This window comes from Lampris incognitus, chromosome 10 (genome assembly GCF_029633865.1).
Source record: "Lampris incognitus isolate fLamInc1 chromosome 10, fLamInc1.hap2, whole genome shotgun sequence".
NCBI lineage: Eukaryota > Metazoa > Chordata > Actinopteri > Lampriformes > Lampridae > Lampris > Lampris incognitus.
The window spans coordinates 15,687,701-15,702,974 of NC_079220.1; the positions used below are offsets into that span (position 1 = coordinate 15,687,701).

The 15,274-nt window shown below is 45.3% G+C and overlaps 1 protein-coding gene across 1 annotated transcript in view; it reads right to left on the bottom strand.

The window, feature by feature from the left end:
* Positions 1 to 15,274, bottom strand: part of llgl1 (LLGL scribble cell polarity complex component 1) — a 54,217-nt gene that overhangs the window by 20,589 nt on the left and 18,354 nt on the right. Inside the window, 4 exon segments of the mRNA XM_056287792.1 lie at positions 1,080 to 1,215; positions 2,212 to 2,374; positions 14,345 to 14,491; positions 14,815 to 14,975. Of these exon segments, the coding sequence (XP_056143767.1) occupies positions 1,080 to 1,215; positions 2,212 to 2,374; positions 14,345 to 14,491; positions 14,815 to 14,975 (607 nt within the window).

Below are 15,274 nucleotides of genomic sequence, written 5' to 3' on the forward strand. Positions count from 1 at the left end.
CGGCTGCTCCCGTTAGGGGTCGCCACAGCGGATCATCCCTTTCCATTTCTTCCTGTCTTCTGCGTCTTCCTCTGTCACACCAGCCACCTGCATGTCTTCCCTCACTACATCCATAAACCTCCTCTTTGGCCTTCCTCTTCTCCTCTTCCCTGGCAGCTCCATATTCAGCATCCTTCTCCCAATATACTCAGCATCTCTCCTCCACACATGTCCAAGCCATCTCAATCTTGCCTCTCTTGCTTTGTCTCCAAACCGTCCAACCTGAGCGGTCCCTCTAATATAATCGTTCCTAATCCTGTCCTTCTTCGTTACTCCCAGTGAAAATCTTAGCATCTTCAACTCTGCCACCTCCAGCTCCGCCTCCTGTCTTTTCGTCAGTGCCACTGTCTCCAAACCATATAACATAGCTGGTCTCACAACCATCTTGTAAACTTTCCCTTTAACTCTTGCTGATACCCTTCTGTCGCAAATCACTCCTGACACTCTTCTCCACCCACTCCAACCTGCCTGCACTCTCTTTTTCACCTCTCTACTGCACTCCCCGTTACTTTGGACAGTTGACCCCAAGTATTTAAACTCAGATGTCTTTGTCACCTCCACTCCTTGCATCATGACCATTCCACTGTCCTCTCTCTCATTCACGCATAGGTATTCCGTCTTGCTCCTACTGACTTTCATTCCTCTTCTCTCCAGTGCATACCTCCACCTCTCCAGGCTCTCCTCAACCTGTACCCTACTCTCGCTACAGATCACAATGTCATCCGCGAACATCATCGTCCATGGAGACTCCTGCCTGATCTTGTCCGTCAACCTGTCCATCACCATTGCAAACAAGAAAGGGCTAAGAGCCGATCCTTGATGTAATCCCACCTCCACCTTGAACCCAGGAAGGTAAAATGCACCTTCACATGAGAGGCAATTTAAAAGAGCTTCATATTGATTTGCTTTTTGGGGCTATTGAACAGTTCTACAGGGATGAGGTTATTATTATAACCAAGTATGAAAGTTTGTAGTGCAACGCCTGAGCAAGTAATACAGACATTTCTGGAGTAACTCTGTATAATTTGTGTAAGTCTTACCATATGGAATGGTACAGGACACTGGTTGGTGAGTGCAGAGGACACCACTGGTAACAGCCCACACGGAATAACCTCCATCACTATGGGAACTGACAAAGGAGTTTCCAGAACGTTCCCACACCAGGCTCTCCAGCTGCTGCAAAGGAGCAAACACACACAAAAGACACTATAATCAAATATTGCAGAAGTTAACATTTTGAGGGCATTAGAAGGAAACGAAATTCATTGTCAGCTGAACAAATGTCCACAAACAGCAATGAGACCTAATTCACAAGCTTCAGAATCTCAGCTTTATACTGCTTTTTTTTGTGTGGCTTTCCCCACCCCCCAAATTGTACTTGGTCATTTACCCCACTCTTCTGAGCCGTCCCGGTCGCTGCGCCACCTCTACTGCCGATCCAGGGAGGGCTGCAGACTACCCGATACACGTGGAGTCGCCAGCCGCTTCTTTTCACTTGACAGTGAGGAGTTTCACCAGGGGGATGTAGCGCGTGGGAGGATCACGCTATTCCCCCCCAGCCCCCCCCCCCCGAACAAGCGCCCTGACTGACCAGAAGAGGCGATAGTGCAGCGACCAGGACACATACCCACATCTGGCTTCCCATCCACAGACACAGACAATTGTGTCTGTAGGGATGCCCTACCAAGCCAGAGGTAACACGGGGATTCAAACTGGCAACCCCCGTGTTGGTAGGCAACTGAATAGACTGCTATTCTACCCGGACCCCCTAAACTGCTTTTTAACCACTTGTGTCAATGACTGCATGTTTGCCAGTCCACAGCTTCCCCTATTTTTCTGGAAGTAAAAAAAAAAACGTGAAAGCAAAAGTTAATTTTTCAGAAATTGTGTGTAGATTATGAATCTGTTACTGCTGTGTCCCGATTAGTTTTTTACATTTCAACAAAGACATTTCTTTGAGAACTTTTGTGACCTGTTTCAGTAAATGTCACTGAGCCCAATGACAAGTAACAATGAAAGAAAAAAAGGCAACATTCAAATGCAAAACAGCTACGCTCCAATGTCACCTGGGTGATTCTGGCACAGTAGGTCCAGCATTAAGGTTTCATCAATATGTTTAAGTAACACAAAAGTTGGTCAACATATTCTTAACTTTCTTCTTTGACCAGGTACCTGCTTGCCCAGGAAGAAGTGGTCAGCGTGGCGCTTGCCGAGATCCCATAAAACTACCAAGCCTCGGCTGTAGCCAATCAGAATCTTCCCTTGCTGCTGTGGGTGTTCCTGGAGAGATTCAACCGGTCCCAGGGACTTGCCACACCTGTAGTCCTCTGGAAGGCTGAAAAACAACATCACTCATAATAAAACATATGTAGTCTTTTCGCAGACCTTTAATATAAATACCCCCCCCCCAAATTGTACCTGGCCAACTACCCCACTCTTCCGAGCCGGCCAAGTCTGGGGAGCAGACAACCACATACCTCCTCTGATACATGTGGAGTCACCAGCTGCTTCTTTTCACCTGACAGTGAGGCGTTTCGCCAAGGGGACATAGCATGTGGGAGGATCATGCAATCCCCCCCAATTCCCCCTCCCCCCCAAAACAGGTGCCCCGACCGACCGCAGACACAGCCAATTGTGTCTTTAGGGACGCCCGACCAAGCCAGCGGTAACACGGGGATTCGAACTGGCGATGCCCCTGTTGGTAGGCAACAAATACGTAGACTGCTATGCTACCTAGACATCTAAATAATCATCATTTTGATTTTTTGATTTTGATATACCTTATCAATTTCCTGTGGGGAAATTCTTCTCTGTATTTAACCCATCCTAGCTGTGTAGCTAGGAGCAGTGGGCAGCCGCCGGGCAGCACCCAGGGCCCAACTCCAGTTTGTCCTGTCTGTGCCACCTGACCAAGGCATGGCAAGAGTAATAACCCGAACATGCATGTCTTTTTGTCTCATCTATCTGTGGACCTTTGATGGGTTGAACACGGGCTCATTTGAGAGGATTTTACACTCACAAAAATCTCTGAAAACGTCTGAGCCAATCCCTAGAAAACTTTTACTCCTATTACATACATAGAGGTGGAATTTATGGAACCATGCCTAAAGGCATTATGTCTTAAATCATGTACTAATCATTTGGTTAGCACTTAATGGTTCATGGAATAACATCTTCAAATAGATTTTTTTAAAATAAAGCCTTTTCATATCATTATAGGGGTTGGGATGGATCTTTGATGAGCCAATGAGTACTGTTGCTCGAGGTGTTGGCCATTATCCTTTAAGTCGGTGGTGAGCAAAAACAGGAGCTGTATTTACTCTGATCCCTTAGGATCCCTATGGATCATGCAGTCATGTCTCTGGAGCAAGTCAGACCACATCTCTAACTACCGGGTGTTGAGCCTAACAAGGTGCTGGTATAAATTTTGCAGAATTCATTTATCGCCAGTGAGCCAAGTAGTACTGCGGCTCTCTGGCAGACTGACAACAACATTACCCATGACCATGCCAACATTTTGTCCCGTTAAAATCCAATGGGATGAAATCTAATCCTAAGATTGATCAGTGAACCCTGACCTCTCTTCATTTTTTTTCACGTCCTAAAAGCTCAGGGGAGGCCAGACATGAGGAAAATAGGCTTTTTCCACCGATACATCTGGACACTGAGTCAAAGAGTTGGAAGGCAGTGTGAAGACTAGAGGGAAGATCTATGGCTAATAAGTATCCATTTGGTAATGCGGTGTGAATGCAGAAGTGCACAGAAATGATGAGATTCCAACTCCTTGTACATATCCTCCCAAAAAGCCTGAGACAGTCGGTCCTGGGACAAAAAACCCCAAAAAACTTAAAATGATTTGACTCGCTAAACCCAACGAGTCTAAACCTTTTAACTATGGAACATATACTTCTTGGAACACCATCACCACAGACGTCAACAATAAACAACAAAACCAAAAACACCACCACCAAGCGGGAGCAGAAACGTTCCTCCAAAGGCAGCACTGGAATGTGAAGCAGGACACACCCTCAGGATGCTGGAGGATTCCTCACAGCAGGGGGAGAAGGACGAGGAAAGAGGAGGGAGAGGAACGAGAAGGACCCAGAGGGGGTAGACAGACGAGGTAGAGTAGGAGGTCAGAGAGAGGAGAGGGGACATGATATTGTTAAATATGAGGAGAAAGAAGGACGGAAGAAGAGAGCATGATGCAGCTGTCTGGGAACTTGGCTACAGATGAAGTAGAACCAGCTCTATAGAGATATTCTCTCTTGCGCTTTCGCTCTCTAACACACAGTCTTCTATCTGGTTTGGTAGAGTTCACGGAGGAAGATCCTCTCCGGAAGCAGGAGGCAGAAACATTCCCAACAAAGCATTCCATTGTGTCCGTCTCTCCCTTTCCTCTGTCCTCGGTCTGAGTATTTTTAGGGAATCCTGCATCCTGCTGCAGAGCCCCGGTGATGAGCCTCTGCGCGTGCACGTGTATGTCAGTGTGTGCAATCACTGGAGATTCGGACCGGAACACCAGGTTCCGGCAGCTAGTACAAAGCTTCAGTGTCTAAAGCCCCCTTCTCTCTCTCTCTCACACACACACACACACACACACACACACACACACACACATATATCTGGTGCCTTGTTAAGACCTTAAATCTGCCCACTTCCCTAAACGAGCCCAGTTAATGAAAGGTTTAGCCGACTGGTCAGAGAATCACAGCAGAGAAGAAGAGAGCACAGCCGCGAACACTGAGACAGGCTGTCACTGTCAGTGTTTACCGGCATTCCACAATACAGTCTGTGTATCAACATACTTCCGATCCACATCAGCGGGGCAGTGTCCCACTCTTTGATGTGAACCAACTAATGAGCAAATATCACTTGTAGTCCATGGGCCAGACGATATTTCGGTACACTCAAGGTGGCAAAACTTACTTATAATTTTTGAAAGGATCCATGTCTGTAGATGATATTTTGGTATGATAACCATTCCTGAGTGGCAGCTGTATCACAGTTATCAGCTCATGAAGTTAACCACCCCCTAAAGTAAATTGCATTTTAGACGCTGGTGCATATCCTGGTTTAGCTTCATGGTCAGGACATTTTTCAATGTTCTATAATATTGTCTTTGGTATCATTTTAAAGGGGACCTTCTTAGCTTTCATTCAAGCCCTGTTGTGGATATTTCTCACAAATATAGAGGTCACTTGAGCTCTTCAACCCGTCAATAACACACATCTTTCTGCAATGTTCGCCTAAACTATATACTTTCTTTTAGCCCTGTGGCATCTAGGAATATCAGGGACACAAAACACAAAAACTGGAATACTCACAGGACTGTAAAGATTCAGGAAATGTATAATATACCCATATTATTTCATTGTGTGAGGTGATTGTGAGCCTTAAATGAGAACTAGACCAAAGCCAGTTAGGTCACAAACTGGTCTCTATACATTTGTTTAAATACACAATCAAAATACATGATAAAAAGGAATACCATAGTGAGGTAATGAACTATTTTAATATTTTAAACAACATTGACATTTACATATACTTAGTCAATGATACATGTAATCCCATATCATTAGTGGGTATATGTAATGGTAATGGGTAGGGTAATGGGTATATGTGAATATGGTTACATTATTGTTATCAAGCTCTGGGTAACCAAGTCCAGAATCAACATCCTGTGCATCAATAGACTACTACCACAGTAATACCATCAGAATCATCACACTGTCATTCATCAAACTGCTCGTTTCTCTCATCATCTGACTCCCCAAGTTCAAAGTCCAGTTCTGGACCATCCTGCTGTTTTTGGTTACTGCAGGTCTGTAACCTGCACATGTCTGTGCATGGAAGTCCATTTGACAGGCACATGCAGCTTGGCATTTTGCATGAATGCACACACTTGCATGTTCGCATTTCCAAGACCACATCTGGTGCAGGTGGGGAGCGCATCCAGTAAATGGCCAGCTTGCCTTCATCGTCTGTCCATCCATACTCAGTAGGGCTTGGCACCACAGGGTTAGCCTGCAGACAGCACTTCCATATTGCTGCCTGATAGTTGGCTCGCTGAACATGCATAAAGAGACAGTCTCTACATGGTGGCAGCTGGCTGGACTCAACCTCTCCCCTTTTGGTGCAGAAGAGCTGGTAACGCAGTTTGTTCACCTCAGCAGTGCTGCTATTAGCAACATACATCCGACAGGTGAACTGCTCAATTTTCTGGAACAGCTCATCACTCACATTCCATGTCTGTCCCAGTTGACTAAAAGTCTCTTGGCAGGAAGTGTGCTTTCTCACTATCTTCAGGGCATTCAGCTTCCCTCGACCAGCGAATGCACTGACAGTGTCGCAGCCTGTGAAGGCATGTAAGCCAATTAGGCTGTCACAGATGCTGTCTCCAAGTGAACTTGCCAGTTTGGTGATGTCGACAAACCGTGTGCGGTTCTGAGTCCCACACTTCTGGTAGATGGGACAGGTGATGTCCTTCTGGAAGCCAAGACAAAGCACTATGACATCAGTGTCCTCAGCTGTGATAACTGACTTTGAGCCCGCATTTGCTGCATGCAATGTATGCAGGAGCAGACGGGTGTCAGCTTCTTCATGTGTGGAGTGCAATTCTGCTGCTTCCTCACACCCATCTTCTGTCAACTTGTAGCAGGTTTCCTCACAGGTCATGTACAACACCTTGCCATGCAGCATAGCTCTGTATCGTGGGAGTTTCCACTCTTCCACCAGAAACTTGATGAGACTGGTCTTGTTGGAGGAACTGCACAGAAATTTTCTCCACTGCTGGACGTGGTGTCCCCCTGCAAGATTCTTGTACTGGAGAGTGATGTCTCCTCCCCGGTTCAGTCGTTCAGCATCTTTGATCGAAGTCTGGTGATAGACATCAAAAACAACATCAATCCTCCCACTCTGTGCTCCCTCATGGAGGACCTGGGTCAAGGCTGACTTTGCCACCTGTGCAAAGGTTTTGTTGTTGCCATTCATTTTTTGGACCAGGCTCATCCCATCAATGATGGAAGTAGATGGGATTGGGATGTCTTCTGCAGGAGATACATTCTTTTCAAGCTCTCTGGCAAGTGCAGCCTTGTTTGTTTTTCGTAAGGACCCATCAGCATTTGCCAGTGCCCATGGTAGTGGACCAATGGGTAGGCAAGGACATCCTTCAGATTCACCTTCCTGCTTTCAGCCACCAGGATCATGTGACTGAAAAGGTTTCTATCTGCCTTCAGAACCACATCCTGTGCTTTCTTTCCATGAGCTTGTTTTGTGCTGACATTGGAGAATGTTTTCAGACTTTGCTTGGTCATCTTGTCGTGGAATTTCACAGGTGGTGGGTCTGCATCTAACCTTGTTTGCTGGAATGCTTGGTAGGCCTCTTCTCCTTTCTCAAGAGCTCTCAAGAGATCTATGGTCACATCAGGTGGAGCCATGTTGCCAGTGGAGAGGCTAACCAAATCAATCTCATCAGGGGACATAGGATTGAGCCAGTTATTCTCCATAAGGTCCATGAGAGACTGGACATCAGCTTCATCTCTCTTGATCCTTGGACTCTGTAGATCTGGATGAGACCATTTGCACCTGCCTTGACCTGTCAGGTCTCTCAGCTGTCTGAGGTACATGCTTCTATACTCAGCTGTGAGATAATATTTGGTCACAGCTCCTGGCTTCAAGCTGAATCCCTTTGTCCCTCCAGCTGTTTGGGTGTCTTTGTTCACCGTTTCTTCTATAGCTTGGTCAACAGGGATTCGGCCAAAGGGATTGGTGGAGCCCAGTTGGACTGAGAAGCCTCCTTCCATGAATTCTGTGTACACATCTGGGTGTGTGATGGGCAGCTCAGACATCTGGGCGTAGTAATAGGGGAGGTAGCGTGCATAATTCATCCTGTCATAAGCAAAGCACCATGGGATCATTGCTCGAATGCTAGCCAAGTGTAGCATCCAGTCTCCCTCTCTGGATGCTCGGATGAGCCCCAACAAGATTTCAACCATGTCCAAATAGGACATCCAGAAGTTCGAGAGGCTGCCGTTTCCACCTCTAAGGAACTCACGGTAAACTTCAAATAGATCCATGATGCGTGTACAAGAGCTGTTCTCAAGGACCTCCTTCAAAGCATGTTGTGAGACTTCTTTCCCAAGGCTGTCAATGGTCTTCAGTGTCTCATTCAGGTGAACCATGTCATTCCTGTGAGTTTCTTCCAACCAGGACAGGAAACCATTCAAGGTCAGTCGCATGAGAGCCTCATACAGGAGCTTGTGTAGTCGCACTGCCCTGTTGTACTTGCGGCCATCCATAACACCAGCAATTGAGCCTTCTGCAATCATGCCAGACTCAATGCAGAGGTCTTTGAGTCCAGCATCTTGGAAACGCTTTCCTATTATTGCCAGCAGTGTGCAGATGGTGTGGAATACCCCAAGCCTAACGATGATATCATGGAACTTGTCATGGTGTTTCCATGTGATCTCGACAGCCTTCGCATACAGGGCTTGGTCAAAGACACAGACAATCTTCCTCAGGCCTAAGCACTGCATGATGCTCAGTGACTGGTTAAGCACCTCGTTGACAGTAGACATTTGTGTCGCTGGAGCATTGATGGTAGGCAGATAGCCAATATTGTCGGGGATGACCGTCATCTCTCCTCGAGTCAGGATGTTGAAGCCTGTCCAGCTGCTGACTGACTGTTCTTCTTGTTGTGACATGCGTGCTAGGACCCAAAGAAGGTTTTTCTCTCTGGCAAGCTTAGTATTGGCTGCAGTATCGGCATCTGACTTTTTGCTTTGTGGTGGCCCTACCCGTTGTCCAGCATTGTAAGTTGGTAACATTGGTGGGGGTCCATCAATGCTTCTCTTCTTTGTTTTGGGAACAGTGGGCATGGGTTGGACAGGAAGTGGGTTGACTGGCTTTGCTTGCACAGCAATCCCATTGACTCTGTGAGATGTTCCCTCACCACTGACAGTTTCTTCAAGACGGTCGATATTGTCCCAGGCTAAAGTTGTGAATATGCCAGGATGGATGTTAGCTGGAAGGGCAATGCCACTCCCTGATGATGAGAGTTTCTGGAGACACAGGGCAGTGTTGATCTCTTCCATCTGTGAATAGGACACACTGTGACCAAGTCGGTTGAGGATGTTTATCAACTCTACATTTCCTGTCAACGATTTGACACTGAATGGCAGAACAATGTGCTTGGAAGGCTTGGTATTTCCACATGTCACTGCATATACTATGTCATGGCCAAATGACTGCAGAAGGCACTGCACTCTCTGGGATGCATGATCAGGATCATTTGAGCCTGTGAGTAGAGAGTACAGGAAGATAATGAGCGACTCTGGAATGGTAGGACATTCTGCTTCTGGTTTGACTTCAGGCGGCCAGGTTTGAGGAACATCTTGACTTTTAATGTCTGCTCTCAATTTGATGGCTGCTTTGGCTATAACATCTTGTGCACTGACACTTTTCAGGGTCTGCAGCTCCCTTTTGAGAGACTGATTTTCTTTGGCAAGTTCCCTCATGGACAAGTTATCGGGATAGAGGAGGAATTTTCCTTTCTCATCAGGGAATATCTGCAAGGCTCCAGCAAACTCACTCTCCAGGTTTCGCCTTATGTGCTTCTTGGTTGATTCCTTGACTTGGGCAATGCCTTGGGAGTTCATTGAAGCTACCAGTCTAGAAGAGAGATCAGTCATTGTCATCACTTGAGGATTGCCAAAAAGCTCCATCCTGATGAAGAGGAACAGCTCATTGTATGCCTTATTCACAGCAGCTTCATACTGGGCTGCAGCATCATCATCTTCATTGCTGGCAACCTCTCCTTTGGAAACCTCTTCTTTGGTGTAAAGTCTATAGCATGACCTGTGGTAGTGCCCTTCAGCTGCTACAAGGTCTCTACTCACAATGGCAAGGATTCTGCTGTCCCTTTTCTTTGTGGCTGCACTCCTGATCTTTGCATCAGCTCGCAGTTCTCAACACTGCACCAGTACTTCTCTCGTATTCTGTCTCTTGGAATATTTGCTGTTTTTCTGACAAAATATGCACTCTGCATCATAAGTCCTAGATGTACTTGGAGCATGTCGAGCTACTCTATTAGATTGTTTCTCTTCAGCAGAGACACAACTTTTCTTTTCTTTTGCAAGGAGGCCATCAAGAATTTGCTTCATAGTGAAGATACTGCGACACTTTCTGTGGTAGTAGATTGATGGAATCTGTCCCTCAGGAATGTCTTTTGCCAGTTTCAAAACTGGTGCATGATTTCGTATCTGAGCTGCCCTGAGCAGAGTTCTCCATGAGTCGACACTTTGTAGTGAAACCAGCTTATCTGTATCATCAGAACAGTGGATAATGCACTCCACCCGTGGGCGCTTTGGTATTTGGTAAAAACTTGCTTGGTCACCAGTGGCCATATTCAGTCAGTTTTCACCTGCCACATACAAACAAATACATGTAACTTAGGTGTATGAACACTACTAAAACAAAGTTTACTTTGCTTCACCAGCGTCATATTACCATTATTTATCTTACATAGCCACAAATAGATACATTACCTAGTTGCTATGCAACAGCTGTATTTTGTCCACATGAGGCCGCTAAAATCAACACAAGATGAAAGTTCCTCGTAGCCACTTTAACTAATCATATTAACATATACATTAAAAGAACATGCTAACATTATGGGAAATTAGCTTACAATCTTCTCCAGAGTGAGACAAGAAGATAGATACCAGTTTCCTCTATATGTGTTTAGTAGAAAGCTATCTGGCTGCACGTTAGCCTAGCTTAGCACAATGAATGGAAGTACACAGTACTGGTTATCCTTGGTTGTTGGCCAACTAAGAACTGTCCCAGAGTTTAAGCTAGGCTAATCAGTACCAGGGGTGTTGAAATGCTATATTTGTAAAAATCTGGGCAAATACACAATCGTGAGAGGCACAGAAACAGGTTTCCTGAAAGAAAAATGAAATAGCTGCTCATTTGGAAAGGTTATCATGTATTATTTTACTTCTGTTAGTGTACCAAATAAAATGGCACCAGTGAAGTTGTGTCACCTTGGGTGATATCGATATCTGGTCTGACCCATGGACTAACTGGCTTTGGTCTAGTTAGTTTCTTAGTAATAATGCCCTTCTAATTTAAGGTTCACAATCACCTCACACAATGAAATAATATGGGTATATTATACATTTCCTGAATCTTTACAGTCCTGTGAGTATTCCAGTTTTTGTGTTTTGTGTCCCTGATATTCCTCGATGCCACAGGGCTAAAAGAAAGTATATAGTTTAGGCGAACATTGCAGAAAGATGTGTGTTATTGACGGGTTGAAGAGCTCAAGTGACCTCTATATTTGTGAGAAATATCCACAACAGGGCTTGAATGAAAGCTAAGAAGGTCCCCTTTAAAATGATACCAAAGACAATATTATAGAACATTGAAAAATGTCCTGACCATGAGGCTAAACCAGGATATGCACCAGCGTCTAAAATGCAATTTACTTTAGGGGGTGGTTAACTTCATGAGCTGATAACTGTGATACAGCTGCCACTCAGGAATGGTTATCATACCAAAATATCATCTACAGACATGGATCCTTTCAAAAATTATAAGTAAGTTTTGCCACCTTGAGTGTACCGAAATAGGAAATTTTGGGCTCTGGCCCATGGACTATTGTGGTTTCTTTTCTCTTTCGTGATGAATATCCATTTTTTTGCTGCATTTCAACAAAGCACGCACTTTCTCCTCGATTTTTTTTTTGACATCATCAAGCGGCATTCTGGTGTATTTTAAATGATGATGATGATATACAAATTCGTTTATGTTTATTCCAAACATCACTTTAGCTTAAAAGTAGAACAAGTAGGATTTGTCGGTTGCAGTTTGTAAACACAACATTCAAAGTTGGCTCCTCTTCTCTGGCTCAACGACACCAGAAGGGCACGCCCCCTGACCGCAGTTGCCAGAACACATCCCAGTGTACAGGCCAACTCCGCATTGCTCTTCATTCCCATCATCTCCTTCAGTGCTCTCCAGCGGGGGAAAGCCAACCCTAGATTCCCTCTCAGTTTTTGTTTTTTTTGTTTGTCAGAATTTTCCCCTTCCCCCCCCCAACTGTATCCAGCCAATTACCCCACTCTTCCAAACAGTCCCGGTCGCTGCTCCACCCCCTCCGCCGATCCAGGGACTACCACATGCCTCCTTTGATGTTCTCATGTGGAATCACCAGCCGCTTCTTTTCACCTGACAATGAGGAGTTTCACCAGAGGGACATAGCGCGTGGGAGGATCACGCTACCCCCCCCCCCCCCGAACAGGCACCCCAACCGACCAGAGGAGAGGGTAGCACAGCGACCAGGACACATACCCACATCCAGCTTCCTATCCGCAGACATGGCCAATTGTGTCTGTAGGGACACCCGCCAAAGCCAGAGGTAACACGAGGATTCGAACTGGCGATCCCCGTGTTGGTAGGCAACGGGATAGACTGCTACGCTACCCGGACGCCCCTCACTCTCGTTTTTAATTACCTTTGTCTGCCTGGCGTTTTGCCTCGCTATATTTGCATCTTTTCAGCATCATGTCCGCCACTGTCATGGCTTCCTCTTGGATGCATGCTTACTGTCTGTCCTTACTGGCACCTGGTCACTACGTTTTTATAAAGTCCTGCTGCCCAAAGGTTAACGCCCAGAAATGTCCCGTACACAGCAAAATAAGAAACATAAGAAAATAAAGGAAAAGAACAGGGTCTTCACAAATGTAGATACCGCCACACATGTCAAGTGGGTCATAAGTGATGATGAGCGGGACTATTTATGTATGAGTCTATACACTGATTTTTTAGGAAAATCCTATGCATTCTACCTTTAAGAAATGAGAAACAAGAATTTATTTCATGCATTTAACCCTATTTAGAGCTACTGCCTTATGATAGATAGAATTGTTAAAATCTTACCCAAACGGTCAACCTACTCAGTACCATGAATGTACATAGCAATATAGCAAATATTCAGAATGGCTATATTTTTCCAACATATTTCTGATTCCAACAATATCTTGTACTCTGCAATACTACCTGGAGCGATGCACTTCAAACTAGTGACATTTTCATGTGTATCTGAAACTCCTCTTAGCTGTACTCTCCCCACCATCTCTCTCAGAGCAGTGTGGAGAAGATCTAAGTTTTCCCACGGTCCTTGAACTTCATGACCCTGACACAACTACTGCTGCTAGGGTCAGGAGGGATTATTTGTGTGTTTTACGGACATGCACAGCTGGAGGTGTTAGTGGAGGAAACTGGAGTGTTTTACGTTCAAAAGAAAACATACTGTGACCGTCTGAGATTGAAGAGAATGACAGCGCAAGGAAGGCCAAGCAAGCAGACTCATAGGGCCTTGAAAGGGTGCCCCTTTCATTACTTTTCCAACACTATAGCTCAGATCAGTGTTTCCCAACCCAGTCCTCAAGGACCCCCTATCCTGCAGATTTTCTTTGCAAACCTGGATAGGTACCTTACCTGTTTGTAGTTATTCAACCAATGAGCAATGGATTATGTCAGATGTTGCACACCTTGCATAATTAAGTGCTATGAGATGACTGGTTGAGTAAGTACAAGCAGGGCTACCTATGCAAGGTAACTGAAAATCTGCAGGATAGGGGGTCCTTGAGGACTAGATTGGGAAACACTGGCACAGAGGAATGGAGCTATGCAAATCACAATGGTGACGTGACAAAGTAAAATAAAAATAAATAAATAAATAAAGACAGCCACCCAATTTAGTGTTGAATATTTCAAAGAGAACAAAAAATAAAGTTTTGCAACTTAAATTATCCATTGTCTGGCGCAGCAGAATTAAATATAAGATTATCAGTGGAGCCCAGATTTTATTGTTTGACACATATGTATTTAGACACAATCTGGAACTCACATGCATGTGTACAAAAACACCCACACATACAAACACCCACAAGGCTGTGGCCCTGGCAAAGCAATCCTCCATTGTTTCATAGTTGTTTTTCCTGGAGTTTTTTTTTTTTTTTTAGTTCATTAAGCATTTCAACTACATGCACAACATAAATTATCTGCATAAATGATCTGTTGTTCTACAGCCAACAGGCTCAATCTGGCAAAAAAAAAAAAAAGTTTCAACAGACTCAAGATCAATTTTAACTTTTTGTTGAGATAGATTGTCTGTTGAAAACTGGTTTGGGAAAAAAAAAAGTTTGTGATTGCTGTTGTGCATTGAGGTTTAGGCTCATGTTCTGTTCGCCGTTCTGGAAGACACCTTTGTACACACACTCACAGAATCTCTCACCTCTGCATGACCTGGTCCTGCAGCAGTGACTGGTTATCCCTCAGGGAGAGACAGGGCAAATCCAGGAAGTATACACCCCCTCCCTCCGTTCCAATACAGAGAAGGTCACATGGCCTCAGCAGGAGGAGGACAGTTACGCGGGTGGCACTGGGGGAAGAAAAGCAGATGTAAAGAAGATAAGGATGGATTAATAATACAGATGAGAAGAATTAAGACGGAAAAATAATATGTCAAAATTGAATTCTGAATGATCCAAATACAGAAGGTCAACAATTTTTTATGGCATCAATAACACGGCCCGTTTCATTTGACTTTCTGAACATCTGAACAAGGCAACGTCCAACTTGTGTTCTGTGGAACCACTGGATTTGAAGCATAATTTGCCCCCCTTCACGCAGACAAAGATACAAACCAATAGAACAAATACAGGGATAGACAGATGGAGTAAAAGTACAGATGCACTCACGTACCTGCAGCTCTCAATGCCCGGTCTCCCTGGGAGGTTGTAGCTCCCCACTTCTTGGAGACAAACCACGCCCTCTCTCTTAACCCCTCCCACTTCTCTGGGGGCCCCGGCCACCAACTCCCATAGGTGAATTGTGTTGTCATCAAGTAGCGATAGCAGGCGGCCCTGTCACAGAGCAGGGCATACAGTACTTTGTCCAAGCAAGAAATTACGCAATCAAGCCAATTTAACCAACAGGAATCACAAACACCCCCCCCCCTTTCTGAGCCATCCCGGTCGCTGCTCCACCCTCGCTGCTGATCTGGGGAGGGCTGCACACTACCACATGCCTCCTCTGATACATGTGGAGTCACCAGCCGCTTCCTTTCACCTGACAGTGAGGAGTTTCGCCAGGGGGACGTAGCATGTGGGAGGATCACGCTATTCCCCCCAGTTCCCCCTCCCCCCTGAAAAGGCGCCCCAAA